Source organism: Cebidichthys violaceus, unplaced genomic scaffold (genome assembly GCF_023349555.1).
Source record: "Cebidichthys violaceus isolate CVI_PGR_0920_01 unplaced genomic scaffold, fCebVio1.0.p SCAF_23, whole genome shotgun sequence".
Lineage (NCBI taxonomy): Eukaryota > Metazoa > Chordata > Actinopteri > Perciformes > Stichaeidae > Cebidichthys > Cebidichthys violaceus.
In genome coordinates, this window is record NW_027176406.1 from 2,247,896 (window position 1) to 2,265,461 (window position 17,566).

General features: G+C 42.9%; 2 protein-coding genes across 3 annotated transcripts; both read left to right on the forward strand.

The window, feature by feature from the left end:
• The first annotated feature begins 259 nt into the window (after positions 1-259).
• LOC137878385 (extracellular serine/threonine protein kinase FAM20C-like) lies at positions 260-6,474 on the forward strand. Its single transcript, XM_068718676.1, is given in 11 exon segments — positions 260-795; positions 1,072-1,250; positions 3,155-3,233; positions 3,432-3,524; positions 3,793-3,908; positions 4,399-4,579; positions 5,351-5,460; positions 5,686-5,767; positions 5,925-5,984; positions 6,232-6,451; positions 6,454-6,474. Coding segments are annotated over 11 exon segments (1,677 nt in total).
• Positions 6,475-6,953: 479 nt separating this feature from the next.
• LOC137878488 (nuclear body protein SP140-like protein) lies at positions 6,954-16,261 on the forward strand. 2 transcript variants are annotated; one of them, XM_068718811.1, is made up of 16 exons: positions 6,954-7,530; positions 8,424-8,598; positions 10,061-10,258; positions 10,430-10,549; positions 10,702-10,835; positions 10,964-11,008; positions 11,139-11,178; positions 11,355-11,474; positions 11,615-11,737; positions 11,818-11,957; positions 12,782-12,850; positions 13,091-13,218; positions 13,520-13,637; positions 14,446-14,520; positions 15,202-15,345; positions 15,511-16,261. In XM_068718811.1, exons 1-16 carry the CDS (start codon positions 7,387-7,389, stop codon positions 15,595-15,597), a joined length of 1,860 nt encoding a protein of 619 aa, XP_068574912.1. In that variant the 5' UTR covers positions 6,954-7,386; the 3' UTR covers positions 15,598-16,261. The 2 variants fall into 2 exon arrangements, with proteins under 2 accessions (XP_068574912.1, XP_068574913.1); XM_068718812.1 differs by having other exon boundaries at positions 10,091-10,258.
• Positions 16,262-17,566: the final 1,305 nt, after the last annotated feature.

The window sequence follows — 17,566 nt, forward strand, 5'->3', positions numbered from 1 at the left end:
CGCTTACCAAATGTGTCTGAAACCTCTTTTTAAAGGTGGCAAATCACCAATTGGAATGTACTTTTATACTGCTGCCTTTGAGAGCAATTTAGTTACTTCAAAATGGTATTTTTCTTATTCTGTCCACTCCTGTATGTCTGTGTGAGTGGAATGCAATGACCAGAAAATGTTTCATCATGATCACGATTGAAGGGTTGGCAGGGCTTCATGCTCTGTTTGGATTTTAAATGTCTCTGTTTTTGCCTCTCTTTCCTCCAGCATGATGAAACAGAACCTGGGTCGATCCACTCGCTCCATCTATCTGGGTCTGGCGTGTCTATCTCTTGCTCTCCACCTCCTTCTGGCATTTTTTTGTCTCTCTGTCCTCCAGACAGCCTGTGTCCTTCCCACCTCCTCCTCTTCCTCCATTCCAACTAGAACAGATACTCAGCACAGTCAGTCCATCTCCCACTCCTCCTCCTCTTCTTCAGCTGCCTCCTCCTCACGTAAACTGCCAACGATCCCCCAGAGTGAAGAGCATCACAAACTGAATGCCAACACCTTCTACCATAAAAAGAAGCACTCATTCAGCGATGCCACTGAGAGGGAAAAGGAACTGATAGGAGATGGAAAGGGTCAAAGGGTCAAGGGTCGCTCTAAGCTGGAGGAGCTGTTCAAGCACCCGCTGTACAACCTGCCGCGTCCGGAGCTGCAAGACGATGATCGGCTGCTGAGGGTGAAGACAAATGAACATGCGACGGATAGAGGAAGTGAGGAAGAGGAGAGGGAAGACGCCATCGATGATGACAGTCAGTGGTAAGGGAAACAGGTGGAGAAAATAGATCTATGTCCTCTCATTGGTTCTGAATGTTCTTCACAAGGATGAGGAGGATGAGGTACAATATAATACTGTTGTCCCACAGTTTCATGAAAAACACTTGGGGATATTCATTTTGACATCTCTTATTTCACCCATGCAGCTTATTTCATATCTCAAAGTCAACCTGAAACAAACTCTCTGGACTTTCATCGACCAGTTCTTTATTGATTTAATTCGTTAGTTATTTATCACCACCTCTTCCTCTCCTGAAGGCAGAGTGCCAGCGAGGAGGAAGGCTACGACAAAGTCTCTTGGACTAGGGATGTGGAGACCCACCCTCCCTGGCTACGGTTCCACCTGGGCATCTCTCGCCGGGAGCTGTACGACAGGAAGGATCCCAATCTGGCCCAGCTGACTCACTATTTGGCAACGCAGCGTGTCCTCGGTGCTGGTGAGCAAATGGGAGGTGTTGGGAGATGACAGGTTAGAGGACAGAGAGAAGGAAAGACAGAGCCTGGGGAAGCCACCAGAAACAAAGGAGACGCGTTAGAGGAGGGTGCACAGTGAAGAAGGTGAAGGATCACCAGGGATTTAAATACTCTCCCTTTCATCTGTCTGTTCCTAAAAATAGTTCTTGAAGTGTCAGCCACACGTAATTACTTCTCACTGGCACACAACATACTGAAGACATGATTCTAAGCACAACCTGCACAACCCACTCACGTGAAAGCACTTGATTTATGCGTTGACATATTAAAGACCTGGATCTGTATTCCGCACCATATTTAGGTGATGAAGGTGTTTAATGAGAGGCCAGATATTATTTAGAATTGGTGTCTAGTTTGCTAGATTTTAATCTGCATGCCAGTTAAATTTCACAAACTGTTGCTTTTTTATTTTTATGCCTCATGTTAATCATAGTTTTATGTGTTGTGTTGTGTAGTCGGGTTCAAGGCTGCACAGATAAAACTCAGCACTTCACTCTGAAGCTCAACATTACTCAATAAATCAACCTTTAACTTAGAAACTAATCTTGAAACCGTGAAATGTCCTTCAAGTGCTAAGGTTTCATTTCAGTACGATCATTCACATTCCTCTTGACACAATCACAAAGTCACAAGCAGGCTGCTGTCTCATTTTGACTCGAATCCCTTCATACAAACAAGTTACTGTGTGAGAGCCAGAGGCAGCACGGTATTCACCAAAGTTACACAATGTGAGATGACGGATCTTTAGGTGCTCACATTGGTGCTTTTTCCAAAATACGTTTCCGGCACATTTACACAGAATGAAAGACTGAACCCAGGAGGATTCAGCACGCTGTTTGATGACCCACAAATCCTTTTGGAGAAGGTGGAAAAGCAAACATAGAGGAGGGATGTATTGTGTGTGTGTGTGTGTGTGTGTGTGTGTGTGTGTGTCCCTCTAAAACGTCACAGAAGAAAAAGCTTGCAAAGGTAAATATTAGTTGAGGCCGAGTTTAAGAGTGTGGACTGCAGTATATTATACTGAACTAAACCATGATTTTGATATAACTTAGAACACCAACACACATAGTACAAGGTGAGGGATAAGAACAAAAAGTGATTGATGTAGTATAACAAACAGATCATCTTAAATAGATATTTTTTTTTGGGGGGGGGGGTCATAAATACAATCCTCCCACAAATTTACATTATCTCAACACACACGCAAACACACTGACCCGAGTACCACACAAACAAACAGGCACAGGACTTCCCTTGCATCAACACACGCTCATTTTGTGTTTACTCCCCTCAGACACCCGTCCCCGTCTTCAGCACGCCACACAATAAATAATGCATTGAGATCTGTGTCAAACGCTGCAGATTAAACACTGATCTCAGCTACAGGCTGATTTGTTGTGACTGCATCATCCCTAATGTTTAACTCTCACCACAGTGTATGTACCTTTTAAACAGAGGAGTTCAGACTCATTCCCTTTAATCAGACTTATAAACAGGTATTGTGAATCAATAGGAAAGGATTTCATTTCTATCTCAGGATTTCTATCTTTTGAATAATTTACTGGACTTGCTCCTACAAGCAAAGCGTGCCAACAATCAACTGCTTCTCAACATCTGGGACCGTGACATTCATTTCACCCCCCGGTTGGGTGAAATGAGGGTGAGGTTGCTCTAGCCCTTTTTTGGGGGGACGAAAGGCTCAAAATGTGCCTCTGTCTCCAATTTAATTTTAAGGCCACCAGGTGGAGAAACAGATGTACTGCACTGCATTGAGCGTATACCCAGTGCAGTCCTCATATGACCCAATGTGCAACAATCTATCATCTAATATTCCAGTGTGTGATGATTCCACTATTAATATGCACAGTTCAGAAGACAGGAGGCACCCAGCTCAAACTGCTCATGTCGTTCCCAAACTACGGACAAGCTCTGCTGAAACCCATGAGGTAAGAGGCCGCGGTCCTGATGCTGACTGACTGAAAACATGAACGACTGACAGTGTGTTTGTGTTGTTCAGTTATGCTGCCTGCAGAATCACCACTCAAGGTCACATAAAACAACACAGTGCAGCAGAGCACCGCTCCACTGCTACACGTCACGTCCGCATACGGCCTCATGAAATCCTGCTTCCTTTTGTCTCACAGACAATCCAGAGACGCAGAGACAGACGTAAACCTCTTCTACTTCTCCGACTTTGAAAGACACAACGCAGAGATCGCTGCCTTTCACCTCGACAGGTACAGAGCCTGACCACTAGACCATCACTGGAATTACATCTTCATGAAGCTGCTTTTAGCTTGTAGCATTGATCAGCATAACAAGGCTTTACTTAATAAGGATGAAGTGATCAGATTTTGGAGGTTAAAGGTCATATCTCAAGAATTGATATGCTAATTATGACACTTGAAGTGAAGACATTTTGGAAGAAACTGCTACTTGACTGGTTGGCGGAGGCAAACAACGATAAGGCGGAAATTCTAGCTTGTATATCTTTTTCTTTTTCAGATTGTTGGGCTTCAACAGGATCCCTCCAGTAGTTGGCCGACTCATCAATGTCACCTCAGACGTCAGAGAGATTACCGCTGACAAAAAGCTGTCCAGGACCTTCTTCACTTCCCCTGGTATGTGTGAGCTTTTATTTATTATTATGTATTTATCTTTTGTTTAACCAGGTTCGTCCCACTTTACACTCGTTCAGGGTTACTATGAAGTTTGAGGTCAGTCTGTAGGTTGCTCCATGAAGGTGCAGAAAATCTAAAAGCTTTCTTTATCAATTCAGTTCTGAGTTTGGGAACAAAACGTCCTGCAAATGAAGATTGTAATTTTCAAAAAATTCAAATTTGAAAGAGAATATATACTATATAGGGTTTTACCAAGAATAGCTTTGTCAAGAAGAACATACCAAGTGCCGTAAAGAAGGCCAATTCACTTTTGAGTATAGAACACAGCGGTGAGTGAGAGATCAACAGTTAGTGATGAATCTCAGAGGCCCCATGATACAAGGCATCCAGCATGTGAACACAGCGAGCCGAGGTTACTCATGTACAACCCATTCCAATAATCAAACATACGAACCACCCGACCACTAAACTCCGGCTCCCGTCTCTCCAGTGGGGAACGTGTGTTTCTACGGCCGGTGTGAGTACTACTGCTCATCGGAGCACCCGGTGTGCGGTCGTCCGCATGAGCTGGAGGTCTCCCTGGCTGCCATGCTGCCTGACCTCACCCTAGCTCCCCGCAGGTCCTGGAGGTCACCGTGGAGACGCTCCTACAGCCGCATCAAGCTAGCACAGTGGGTACACTAACATTTGATGGTCGTGGGCAAGAATATTGGCCACACCTCCGTCTTAATATCTTGTTATGAATGTTATAAATTGTAATGTTTCTACTTTGTTGCTGTTGGATTTGACAGTTGAGACGACTATATGTTCAATCGTGAGTTTTCACTGCCTCCTGGTGGTCCAAAGGAAGAAGTGCAACACAACATTCAAATTGTGGTTTACACACCGTCAGCGTAAATTAATATAGACGTCAGCAATATTACTCATTATGCACATAATCATTACAAACAGTAAGAGGCCAGTAGTGTGTTACACACTCCTGTGCAATGGAATGCTGATGGAGTCCATATGCACATTATAATAACAATGTGAACACATTTGTTCCTGGAGCTCATGTGACTATGTTTGCAGGCCCTCGAATCACAACAAAGTAATAGTGACATAAAAACTTTACTGCGCCAGATTTACATTATGGGTCAAACAAATCTGTCCGAGGTGCTCACACTGATTTCATGGAATTGATTTGTCAACAGTCATACTGTTATTGTGTTCACTCCGGTCTCACAAAGGTTAAATAAATTCCATAAAGTGGAAGTTTGGATAGTTAGCATGGGCGGCATTAGCCACCATGGCTAAGAAGATTTTGAAAAGGCAAAAAGTCCTGTTTAACAGTAAAAAACAAAATAGACAAAAAATAAATAAAAACCATCCTTACGTTTCAACTTAAAATGTGTTTCCCATCAGTATCCATTGTCTTCCTCTAACCTGCCCGCTGTTCTCAGGTGGGAGAAGGACCCGGCCTACTGTGACACAGTGAAACAGAAGCCTCCTTACAACCACGGCACCAGACTGGTGGATCTCATAGACATGGCTGTGCTGGACTTCCTCATGAGTCAGTCTCTCCGTTTTCAACTTGACCCGGTAGTTAGTCGGTTTGCAACATAAGCGGGCTCACAGGCAGCGTACTAACTGCTTTGTCCTCTTTTAATTAAGAGAGGGGTAAATGTGGGGTAAAAAAAGGGTAAATAAATTAGTCACCAAGAATATTATTGGCCAGATAATTATTGCCCAGATAGCCAAAATAGCCTGAATTAAGGTAAATGTCTTTCATTCAAAGGCAACATGGACAGACATCACTATGAGACATTTGAGAAATTTGGCAACGAGACTTTTCTGCTGCACCTGGATAACGGACGGGCGTGAGTATGAACACCCGCTACTGACTCACCTCAGCTCAGGCTGTTGATGATGTTATAGTGGAAACACCTGTATAGTATAACGCATATCTGACAGCCAAATAATTAAAGTGACATTATATTCATACCTTTTTTTTAATGAAATAAATATGTTTTCCAGGTTTGGGCGTCACTCTCGGGATGAGCCGTCTATTCTTGTTCCTTTGCAACAGTGTTGCAGGTAAAACTAAACACAAACGTCTCGTCACACTTAAAATTAAGGATGGGAGAAATACATTGTAAGAGACTTGAGTAGGCCTCATTCAAGAGATGATAAAGTTGGAAAGTGCAGTACAGAAATGATTTGACTGAGTACATATAGACACATATAGACAAATTAAAGGACCCAGAGAGGAGGAACCCTCAATGCTCTGGCTACTGAGGTTGTCTATATTTATATTAATCTTGCTCTCCACCCACATTTGCAGGATCCGTCGCTCCACCTTACTCCGCCTGCGCCTCTTGTCCCTCCCTGGCTTCCGTCTGAGTGATGTCATGCGGGAGTCGCTGCTCCGGGACGCTCTGGCAGCCGTCGCCCCCCTCCTCTCGGAACCTCACCTCTCTGCTTTGGACCGACGCCTCGCATTCGTCCTGCAGGTGGTGGAGGCCTGTCGGCAACAACACGCAGATGTCATTTACAACGACTTGGAAGGATACGATCAACAGCCTGACTGAGGCGGGGGGGACGACAAAAAACAATAAATGAGTGTGTCATACTGAAGTCTACGTTTTGTCACATATCAGATCATTTCATTTTGCAGGTTTTTGTATTTTACAAGAGGGATACGACAACACAGAGAAAAGTTTTACAAAACAAACATGTTTTTTTTCTCCTGTCCCCTATCATCTGGGGGCCCTCAGCATGTAGTAGGGGCCCTACTGATAAAGAATGCACAAGGTGAAAGTGAGCGAGATTAAAGCTTAACAACTGGATGACTTAGTGTGACTCCCTCCTGTTCTCACGAGCACCATCTTCATTTGCTTGTTTGTAAATAAAAAAAGACCACAACATGTGAATAAACGAGGATCCAGGAAGGATTCAGTCAATATTGACTCTGCAGTGGATGACGCCACCTGCTGCCACTGACCGGAACTGCGACTTACCAACAGAAGAAATAATGACTTTCACTTTCTAAACGTCACCTACGGAGGGGCGGATTCGCGGAACAGGCCAGTCGGCCAAGGGCAGAAAACCATTTGACGAAAGGAGGAACCGAGAAAAAAAACATCCGCGTAAATCTAGGAGAGAGGCTCCGAATCGGACATGGAAGGACTTCCGCTTATTTTTTAAATCTGATACTTGCACAGAAGTTGTTGGTGCTCATTTTTTAGTTTCGCTGTATCCAAATCCGGTGGAGCAGGACATTTTACGCAAAGGGACTCGCTGCACGGTGACAGCGCAGAGGAGCTTCTCCTAAGCACTTTATTTAGTGCCACAGTTTGGCTGTAACATCTAGAAAACATCTGGAGCGGCTGTGGTCTCCCTGGGCCTGGTGTGTGTGTGTGTGTGTGTGTGTGTGTGTGTGTGTGTGTGTGTGTGTGTGTGTGTTTGCAGAGGAGTAGGGTGGCTGCGCTGACCACCGATGGAACCGATGGACAGGCTGGAGAACGAGGAACTCCTGCGGTTTTTCCACCGTAAAAAAACCGAAATGTCCTGCATGGAGAACCCGCACACGTTTCTCAGCCAGCTCAGGGATCACGACCTGGTCCCAGAGGAGCGATACAAGGTGAGGCGCTGAAGTGGAGACGTTACTACGCATTAGTTGTGATCCTCCGCGAGCACTCTCAACGTGTCCCTGTTTGGATGAAGCGCGCGCCAGCGTGAGGGCGGGAAGGAACTGCATACCCAGCGATATACGGGGATTTAATAACGCGGTAGTAGGAAGACTGGGAATGAAAAGTTACCCTGGAGGCTTTTTTATTTATTACACCACCGCCCTCACAAATCACTTTACAAACAAGACTATTGAACAGTATTTAACTTTGGTAAAGAGCTGTTGGCTTACACCTATAGTTGTTACAGTCTGTAAATCACGTCAGTTCTTTACCTAACCCCACACTGTTCAGACATACATGACATGTTCTTATATTCATATCACTACAGTGACAAAATAAATCCATTTCATAACCATGTTTAACTACTTCAATAGAAATACTGATTGTCCGGTTCAGGGAAAAGGTTGGTTCATTCACTTCAGACAGCTTTTGCATTTGAGCCTCCCAAGGCTCAAATGCAAATGCTGTCTGAAGTGAATGATTCATATCTTCATATCTCAGTGTTACCCTAAGTTGTCACCGTCCTGTTCACACCTGGCATTGAATTGCGTCTTGGGTGGTCTTCTCCCAATGGACAGCTCAAAGTACAGGTGTAACGGCACACAAGATGCATTGAGAGACGATCACTCAGACCACATTTCGGAGGTGGTCCGGGCCGCATCTACTGTATCTGAGCATCTGTACCAAACGAAGATGTTTTCTTAGGTCAGTAGAATATGATGTGTTTGCCCGGACGTCTTTGCAGTGCGACAATATTTCATTCAAAATGGTATTTAAGTGTATACGTTAGGCGACTGTCGAACTGTTAAACCCTCGTTTTCTCCATGCTTTTGTGTGTTCGCAGAAGGTGAGTCGTATGAAGAGTAAAGACAACATAAGGAAGGGTCTCTATGATATTCTGGACTGGTTGGAGAGTGAACAACCAAAGAGCATCAGAGAGTTCTGGAGCTGCGTCTTCGAGGAGACCATCCTGAACCAGTATCCCACCCTGCGACTGCTGCGCAACAGCCTCATGGACGGTCAGTCTTTTTATGGTCACAGGGGTGTTAATCATTGGGATTCTGCTCACTATGTTTATGTTCTTTTTGCTTGCGAGTAATGTTTTTATTTGCACATGGTCCCTGATACAGAAAAATAAGGGTGCTCCGATTGATCGGCCACCGATCGTCATCAGACGATATTTGCTCTAAATGGCAAATTAGTGGTTTCTGTAAGAACCAATAGGAAGAGCCAATGACAATTTCTCTACGTGCCGCTAAAATGGCTTCACCAGAGTTGTGTCTCTAAGGTCGTTGTTACACTGCCTGTTCAAGGTGCCGTTATTCCACCTCGCTGCTCTGTATTAAAAGGGGCTTCTGGGTGACTCTAGATTGGAATATGTTGCACATGTTGCCTGCCAATAAATAAACAGTTGTTGAATTTATACTAATACTTTCTTATCTCTTTATTGTGATATTTCATATACAATGTTAAGAATAGTTAAATAAATAAACAGAAGTAATGCTACACAATCAATAGAAGGTTTCAAATAGACCCCATCATCTGTATCGGTGAATCGGTATTAGCTGATCGCCATCAAAAATCCTGATCGGAGCCCCGTTAAAAAAGAATATGCAGACATAAATGAAGGAGCGATAACTGGGATAAAAGTTATCCATTACTTTACAATAGTTATTATTTTTTATCTTAGACAGATTATAAGATCGGTTGTGTGAGTGAGTGTGCATCCCTGCGTCTGTCCACGGCTAGTCTTGCATACTGCTACAGCAAACGGCATTATATGTTGGGTCGCCAGTTATGGCTGCATGCTCAAGGACTTCTCGTGATTGCAGTGACTCACGTGCGAGTAAAAAACACATCTGATAAACTTGCAGTATAGACGAGGGGTTATACAATTGGTGGTTGTGTTAATTCAATAAAACATTACAGCAGTGGCCGTTGCAGACACACCTGGCTGAGATCTGAGCTCTGCACCTTTCTAGTTTTAGCAACGGTTTAAACCATTATTAAAATAGGTCGCTAAGAAATTATGGTAAAAATAGTTGGTTAAGAATTGGATGATTGTTATAATAGTTAGCTAAACGTGGATACATGGTTGAAATATTTGGATTCGCCCCACTCAAAGTAGGGCTAGTATGAAGGCAAACCTGACCTTATGACCTAAACATTGACAACATTGGCTGAGGGGGCACAAAGCTGAAAAGGTTAAAGGTTGGGAAGCACTGGATTAGAAAATAAGGCTGTGTTCAAAATCGCATACTAACGTAATACCTACTCAATCAGTATACTGCACACTGCACTAATAAATGAATGCTTAAGTATCCATTACCAGCAGACTGTTCACACTGAAGTACACTCAAGCAATACATTTTCTCTGCATCACATGACTGTATCTTGATCTCTCATCATTCTTCCACCGGAATTTGTCCACGATGTGAACTTGATGCGTACTATATCCACGGGCATCAATTGAAATTTCAGGGTCTTTCCATTTTGACAAACAACTACCAGAGAGGGCGGAAACGGAAGAGGAAGACGAGGAGGAAGAGGAGAAGCAAGAGAACTCAGTGAAAAAGAAGAGAAAGCTGAGAAGTAGGAGCGTGTGCGTCGATGAGGAGGAGCCGGCCGGTCCATCAGCTCAGTTGACTCCCAGGAAAAGGTCCAAGAAGATATGCTTCTGTAAGTCACCCCCCCACTTGTTTCTTACTTTTGTAAACATGACCGTGTGTTGAAAGTTTCACTACTGAAAAAGTGCATCATTACTCTGTAAATGATGTTTCTCTTCATGTCTCGGTGAAAAGAAGTTTCTCACTTGGAACAAAGAAGTCAAAGTATTTCCCTGTTTTGCAGCCTCTCCCCTGAAGAAGGGAGAGGAGAACAACATCTGGAGCTGGCCCATCTATAAGCTGCAGCTGCCTGTGACCTGTGGACACCAGGAGGGGACACTGAACAGAGACAGACTGGCTAAAGGTATGAAAGACTCAATGACTGAAGTATCTGATTATGAATGAATAAATACTATAATCATTGTCTTCTCTAAAATGGAGAAAAAAAGTGAATTAAGACGAGGCAGATGATAAATGGTTGACATTAACACTCCCCCCATCCTCTGAACGTTTCAGGGGAGAAGTGCATTGTGGTCAGGAAACAGTGGTTCACTCCCAATGAATTTGAGAGGTTAGCGGGGAGGAAGCGTTGCAAGAACTGGAAGTTGAGCATTCGATGTATGAACACCACCCTGGGACAACTTATAAAGGTTTGTTGATAAGTGAATTTACATATACACGTCGACAGTGACTTGCATTTCTTCAACATGCGCCATGTTACGTGCTTTTGTTGTGAAAATCTGTTTATTTTCTGTTTTTTCTTTTTGCTTCACTGCAGGAAGGTCACTTGACAGCAGCAAAGTACAAAGGAGGGTGTAAAAAGGTAAGAAGAGAAACAGGTGAAAATACATAAATAGATACATTACGACTTTGTAGTGCGTCTTCTTGTTATTACTGTAGTGATCCTAATCTGAGCCATGTCCTTCTTCTTCTCTTCTTCTTCTTCCTGCCAGGCCAAGAAATCACTGTTCCCATCTGATCATTCAACCACAGGTTTGTTGCATTAGTGCAAAACTGTGATTTTATCTCTTTAATGTAATTAGCTTTAATCTATGAAATTTAGAGTTTCAACATGATACATTTGAGAAAAAACAGGCAGAGTGAGCGTCGTCACTGCTGATGTATGAGAAAAAGCAACAGCCTCCTCCCTTTTTTTGTGTCTGACGAAGATGAAGAGGAGGACCGTGTCCTGGACGAGGTGGACCGTGTCCTGGACGAGGTGGACCGTGTCCTGGACGAGGAGGACAAGGTTTCGTCAAGCAGCAAAGAAAGTTCTGCAGTTGTCACAGGTGCTCGTCTCTACAAAGTGATGTTCAGGGTTGTAACACATGTTTGCTTTTAATAGAAATGACCTTCGATGTGCATGCCATCCCAGTGTCACCATAGCAATGGTGATGTTAATCGCACTTCCCTTGTGTGTCCATAACAGACGAGGAAGAAGAGGAACGGACTGAGCAGCAGCCAAAAGCCAGCCATGACAGTGGCAGGAAGGTGTTCAGAGTCACATGTGGAGCTGTAGCGGGGACCTTACACCAGAAACGATTCGCATCAGGTCGCTATACCTCACTGTGCACGAAAAGCTAAACATGCGTCATGAAATGTGTACTAACCAGCTTACACTTTGACCACCAGGGACTTGTGGGAAGAGTATTCGTACTGAGACGAGCTGGATGACCCCGGTGGAGTTCCTGAAGGTGGCGCCACTTCAGACGAATGCCTCTTGGAGGAAAGACATCAAGTGTCAAGGGAAACCGCTCAGTGTCCTCATAGAGGTAGACGCCATGCGTTAAACTGTGCATGTTTGTGTGACGCAACCAGACAGAGTGAAAGTTGTAATCCTAAAGATTTCAGTCCTGGTTGATGTTTTGACAGCCGTGGTTCCAGTGGTAACAGCCGGTGCAGTTTAATACTACAGCAAACACTCTTTGAGCAGCTGCTGAACAACTGGTGAATCTGTTTAAGGTGCAGCCAAACAGACTCGCGTTGTACTGATAAAGATCATGAATCCAGTGCAGGGATGGCGGACTCCGCCACTAACGATTAAAAAACAACCACATAGAGAGATGATTACAGAATGTAATTGCATCAAATGTCTGTTGTAGAAACAAGGCAGACCATAAATAATATCACAAACTGAGTATGATTTCAGGAAATCCTTAAAGATTTTAACTTTAATGTGACTTTTGTCATTCAGTCAGTTGCACACACTCTAAAGATCAAGTTCACACGTTCACCAGACGAACCTTACTGTAAGCCAACGTCACCTTCAAAAGCTTTCGATGTGCAGAAAGAATGTCAGTCCTAGAAGTAAAGAGACAAAGTTGAAAGACAGAATACAAAGATCTCATAACGGTCTCCCCCATCTTGGACTTAAATCAGCCTAAACTGGTTGACAGAGCGGGTTATAAAAAGTGAGGTTATTTAATTTACAGAGCAGAGAAATGCTCGCGTCTGATTTAGAAACATGGCATTAACGATGCAGCTACGTGTCAGACATGGTACCGTAGCCAGGGAGCTACAGATTGAGCCTTAGGATCTGTCAAGCCGAAAAGACTGTGAAACACAGAGGAAGACACTGTTGATCTTTCTATTTCAGGAAAACATCTTGGTGATCCACTCTCCGCCGTGTCATTGCAGACTGTGCAAACCAGAAGACGAAGACCTGGTAAGTTTGTTGATCAGTCAGTTTCAGACGCGCAGCGCCTCCTCATTCTACATTCTAACGGCCATAGCTGATGTTTCAGTGACGTTAAATAGTCCTGCGTCTCTCGCAAGGAGCTACAGCCACAAGTGTCTTTTCATAAACAAGAAACCTTTTTCTCTCAGATGTATCTGAATTACTGTACTGTATATACTGTATATGTAATTATGTAATCGGAAGTTGTTGTCATGCATGTCTTGGCAGGACAATGAGAAAAACGATGACGAGTGCTGCATCTGTAAAGAGGGGGAAGAGTTGGTGGTGTGTGATCACTGCCCTCGCTCCTTCCACCAGAAATGTCACCTGCCTCATGTAGAAGATGTCATTTTACGGTGAGCTTTGATCAAACTAGGAGACAAGGAAGAAGCCTCTTTCAGTGTAGTTTAAATTAAATTTCTTATTAAATGACAAACCAAGTTAATAAATTCCCACTTAAGTACGCATGTTGCATGTTACGTCCTGTGTCAGTGGGGTTAATTTGGTTACAGTGAAACAAAAATAAAGAGGGGTCAATATTCTCTTCAAGGTTGATAATTGTCAGATCTTACATATGATTATTTAATTTGTGTGTGTGTGTGTGTGTGTGTGTGTGTGTGTGTGTGTGTGTGTGTGTGTGTGTGTGTGTGTGAGCAGAGACGATAGCCCGTGGCTGTGTACGTTCTGCATATTCAGAAACAGTCGAGGGTATTTGTACTCTAAGGAGCTGGAAAGAGAAGCAACCATGTCGTGCCAAATATCCCAACGCATGCTGGTGAGTAACCTGTATCCACACTGGTCATAAAAGAGTCCACGCTTCTTACTGATGTTCACGTTTATTATTGTCCTCTCATGGAACACCGTGAAAACTAGAAGACACAAAACAGCTTCATGTACAAACAACAAAGAAACAAATGCTCTGTCTCTCATCACCTACAACAAGTATAACAGTACTTTAATGAGTTAACTTAATAAACTTTACCGTGTTCGCCTGGTAGACCAGTAGTAGAATAACATTACGGGAAAGAAAAAGGTCGCTGTTTTCACCCGCCATTTCTTGTCTTTCTGAGCTCCGCTTAACTTCCGGGTTAATGGTCACGTTACAACAACAAAAGCTCATCTATCATCATGAGTAAAACAAGGACAAAACGGTTACGAGTTTAACACAAGGTACCCGAAATTACAGTAAACGTAATGTATTACAATTGCAGAAATAAACTAAATAATAATACAAATCGCGTAACTCAACTTACGGTGTTGTCATGGCAACGTGTATACGCCGGTCAGCGTCAGCTACATAACCTGTGTGACTCTGTCTTCATAGCATAATGAAACACAATAAACAAATAATGAAACTCAATAAACAAAGCTGAACAAAGGTAAACAATGTTTGTTTATCTTTGTCCAGCTTTGTCGTCCCTGTTTTAAGCCGTACCTCTATTTCTGTGCATGTACATTGAGCGCAAACAAAATATATACCAGAGTCAGATTCTGTGTGTGTGTAAACACTGACTCCCACTAAAGCTGAACCTGTCCGTCTGTCACACCGCCGTCACTCATCCCTCTTTCCCTTACATCAACAGCAATGCCAGTATCTCCTTCTGTGTCTGTGCAGTGCTGATGAGGAACAAACATTTGCTATGAACCCATGCCTCTATGTAAGTCTTTTTCTCTGCCGTTCCCATGCACTGGTTGGCTGCCTTGCTATTTGTGACAAATAGTGCCAATTAATTAAATGTACAGCTGTCGAAGTGCTCTTAACTATTAACAGGTTAGAAGGGGGCGCCGTAGCTCCGTCTCCTCTAGAGATTTGAGATCTCGCCAATTTTTCCGCTTGATGTTCACAGTAAAAATGTTCTTTTGACAGTATATATTGTTGTCATATCAGCAACATTGCTACAGTTTTGATTTATATACCTGTAGGACATGTCACAGACATGCCACCCTTATTTTTAACTTCCTGTTTCAAAATAAAAGCCTGTTAGTGTCTTTCTGTGGACAGAATCCCTTAATTTGCTAACACAAGGCTTTTATTCTGAAACATTTGCAGGGCAGTGTTGTGGAAAATGCGGTGACTTGTAAGGCTCTATGAATAGAGTACCAGCTTTTAAATGTGGATTGTTATAATTATTTACACTTTGTAATCCGTTTCTGTCTAAAATAGATATAAATGATATTTATGATGACGTGAAATGAAACACTCTGGCCATTATGAAAGGCAGGCAGCGTCACCCTGTGTCTTCAGGTCTTTATATGCTAATCTGAAACTGATGTAAAGAAATGACAAAGGTGTTGCACAGTGTTGAGTACCTCATTCATTTGCTGCTTGGCCCCCTCAGTTGACTGACTACTCTGCCGTGATCAAGACTCCGATGTGGCTGGGTCATATAGCAGACAAACTCCAGAAGAAACTCTACCAGACCGTTGGGGAGTTTGTGACCGACGTCCAGCTCATTTTCTCCAACTGTGCTTCATACAACCAGGTAAGAAACAAGTGTCAGTAAAAGCCCTTCAGATGACATGCAGGGTCAGGCGTCTTCATCATTTTCACATGTGGTGCTAATCAGCAGCTTAACTTACAAAGTTAAGATGAATTTGAACTCTTCCTTGACCATTATAGTGACATGGTCTGTTATGTTCTCTTGCAGGACAATGCTGAATTCTTCGCCAGGGGCAACAGACTGAAGGAGTTATTTGACAGAGAATTTAAGAGCGTGCTCAACATCAGTGAATAGGCTGGTGACGGATCAACAGTGTTCTGTTGTCAAACTCAGTAGCGGCTGGGGAGAGGTTAAGAATATGTAAATATGCCTGAACCTACTTTCCATATTACCAAACAGAGCTTTTTCTGCTGTGTGGAAAAACATTCAATGTAGAATTTGGAGCGTACAGCTATGTGGACTTGAGATAACTGAAAAACAGGAACAAGAGGAGCAGATGCATGAGAAAGATTAGCGCGCTCGTCTGAAGTTGTTTGAGCATGTGGGATTTAAGGGGAATTAATGACGGAGCAGACCAACACAAAAGAAGAAAGTCATGTTTTGATGTATGGGGGTTAATGTTTTCATGTCATGTCTCTTTGTGTAGAGATGGAAATCATATTATGATCGGTTTAATGTAACTGGCTGAGCAGTTTTCCTTCATCGCGTGTAGTGTCGAACCCACAGAATTATCAATCAACTCACTCTAACCGCTTCCATATTGTTTTTGGCAGCAGCATGGAGCTGTAATCTGCAAAAAAAAAAGAAAAGCCCCTTTTGCAGCTGAAAATCCCCATTGTATGCTTCACATCCAGCACCAAACAGCAGACAAAAGTAGCGACTGGGTTTTTCTCTTTAAAACTCTCTCCTTTGATTGATTGAACAAGGAGAGCAAAGAAATATATGTTGTTTTTTTCTGTCAAGTATTTTTCTTGTGGAGCCTTGTGTCGGAGGCTCTCACAGCAGGTATAGCTGCTGTCCTTGGATAGCGTGTGTGTGTGTGTGTGTGTGTGTGTGTGTGTGTGTGTCCTTGAATAAGAGAGCTGACAGAATCACTTATAGACTTCATCAACTGCACTTCTTTTCTGAAGCTGATATGATATAAGCTATTGTGAAAATAATCACATGCTTTAGATCTGAAAAGTAGGACTTTAATAAAGATTTGAGGTTTGTACACAGCAAATATGCAGAACAATACAACACCATACAAGACGTGGACATACAGTATTTATACAAACTACAACATGAAAATAGACAAATACCAATGCATACAGTGGAGAAAAAAAATTATGCCATGTAAGAAAAACATTACCAATAGAGTTAAAAAGTTTTCAATTCCAATAACTGTAGAGAGAATAATGCCACACCACATATCAAAAAGCCTAAAAGAAAGAAGCTCTGAAACAAGCTGAACAGACACCAGGCATAACAATATTAATAACACAGCAGACTGAGAGGCATCATCAAAGACACTATTAGGCACAGCAAGATGATTTTGACCTGATTTAGCATCAGTTTGGCGGCACTGCAAAAAAGTCCTGTGTTTTCAAATGTTTTATCAAACCTCTTAAATCTTAAAAATCCACCAGGGAGTTCACAGAAACACTGATGCTTAATTAGCTCAAAATACCTCGCAGTGTGAATTTTCCATCAGGACATTAAATTAGATGATTTGTTTACATGGGTTCGAACACCCGGACAGGCACTTTCCACTAAGGATATTTTATATTTTATACTATATTTATTTTATGCTAGGGATGGCCAGTTTTTTATAGAAATTGTGAAATGGACAATCTGTATTTAACACCACGTCTCACACAACAGTGAAGAATAACCATCAAAGAGATCAGAGATGGATTTTCAGAAACATACTGGATGCACCGAGGCAAATAACAAACATACAGTACAACTCATGCATGGAATGTCGGAAGGTTGGACGAGTTGGAGGTTGCAGGTTGTTAATTCATCGAACCACATTATTGAGTGGCTCGATGAATTATACCAAGTGCCGTAAAGAAGGCCATTTCACTTTTGAGTATAGAACACAGCGATGAGTGAGAGATCAACAGTTAGTGATGAATCTCAGAGGCCCCATGATACAAGGCATCCAGCATGTGAACACAGCGAGCCGAGGTTACTCATGTACAACCCATTCCAATAATCAAACATACGAACCACCCGACCACTAAACTCCGGCTCCCGTCTCTCCAGTGGGGAACGTGTG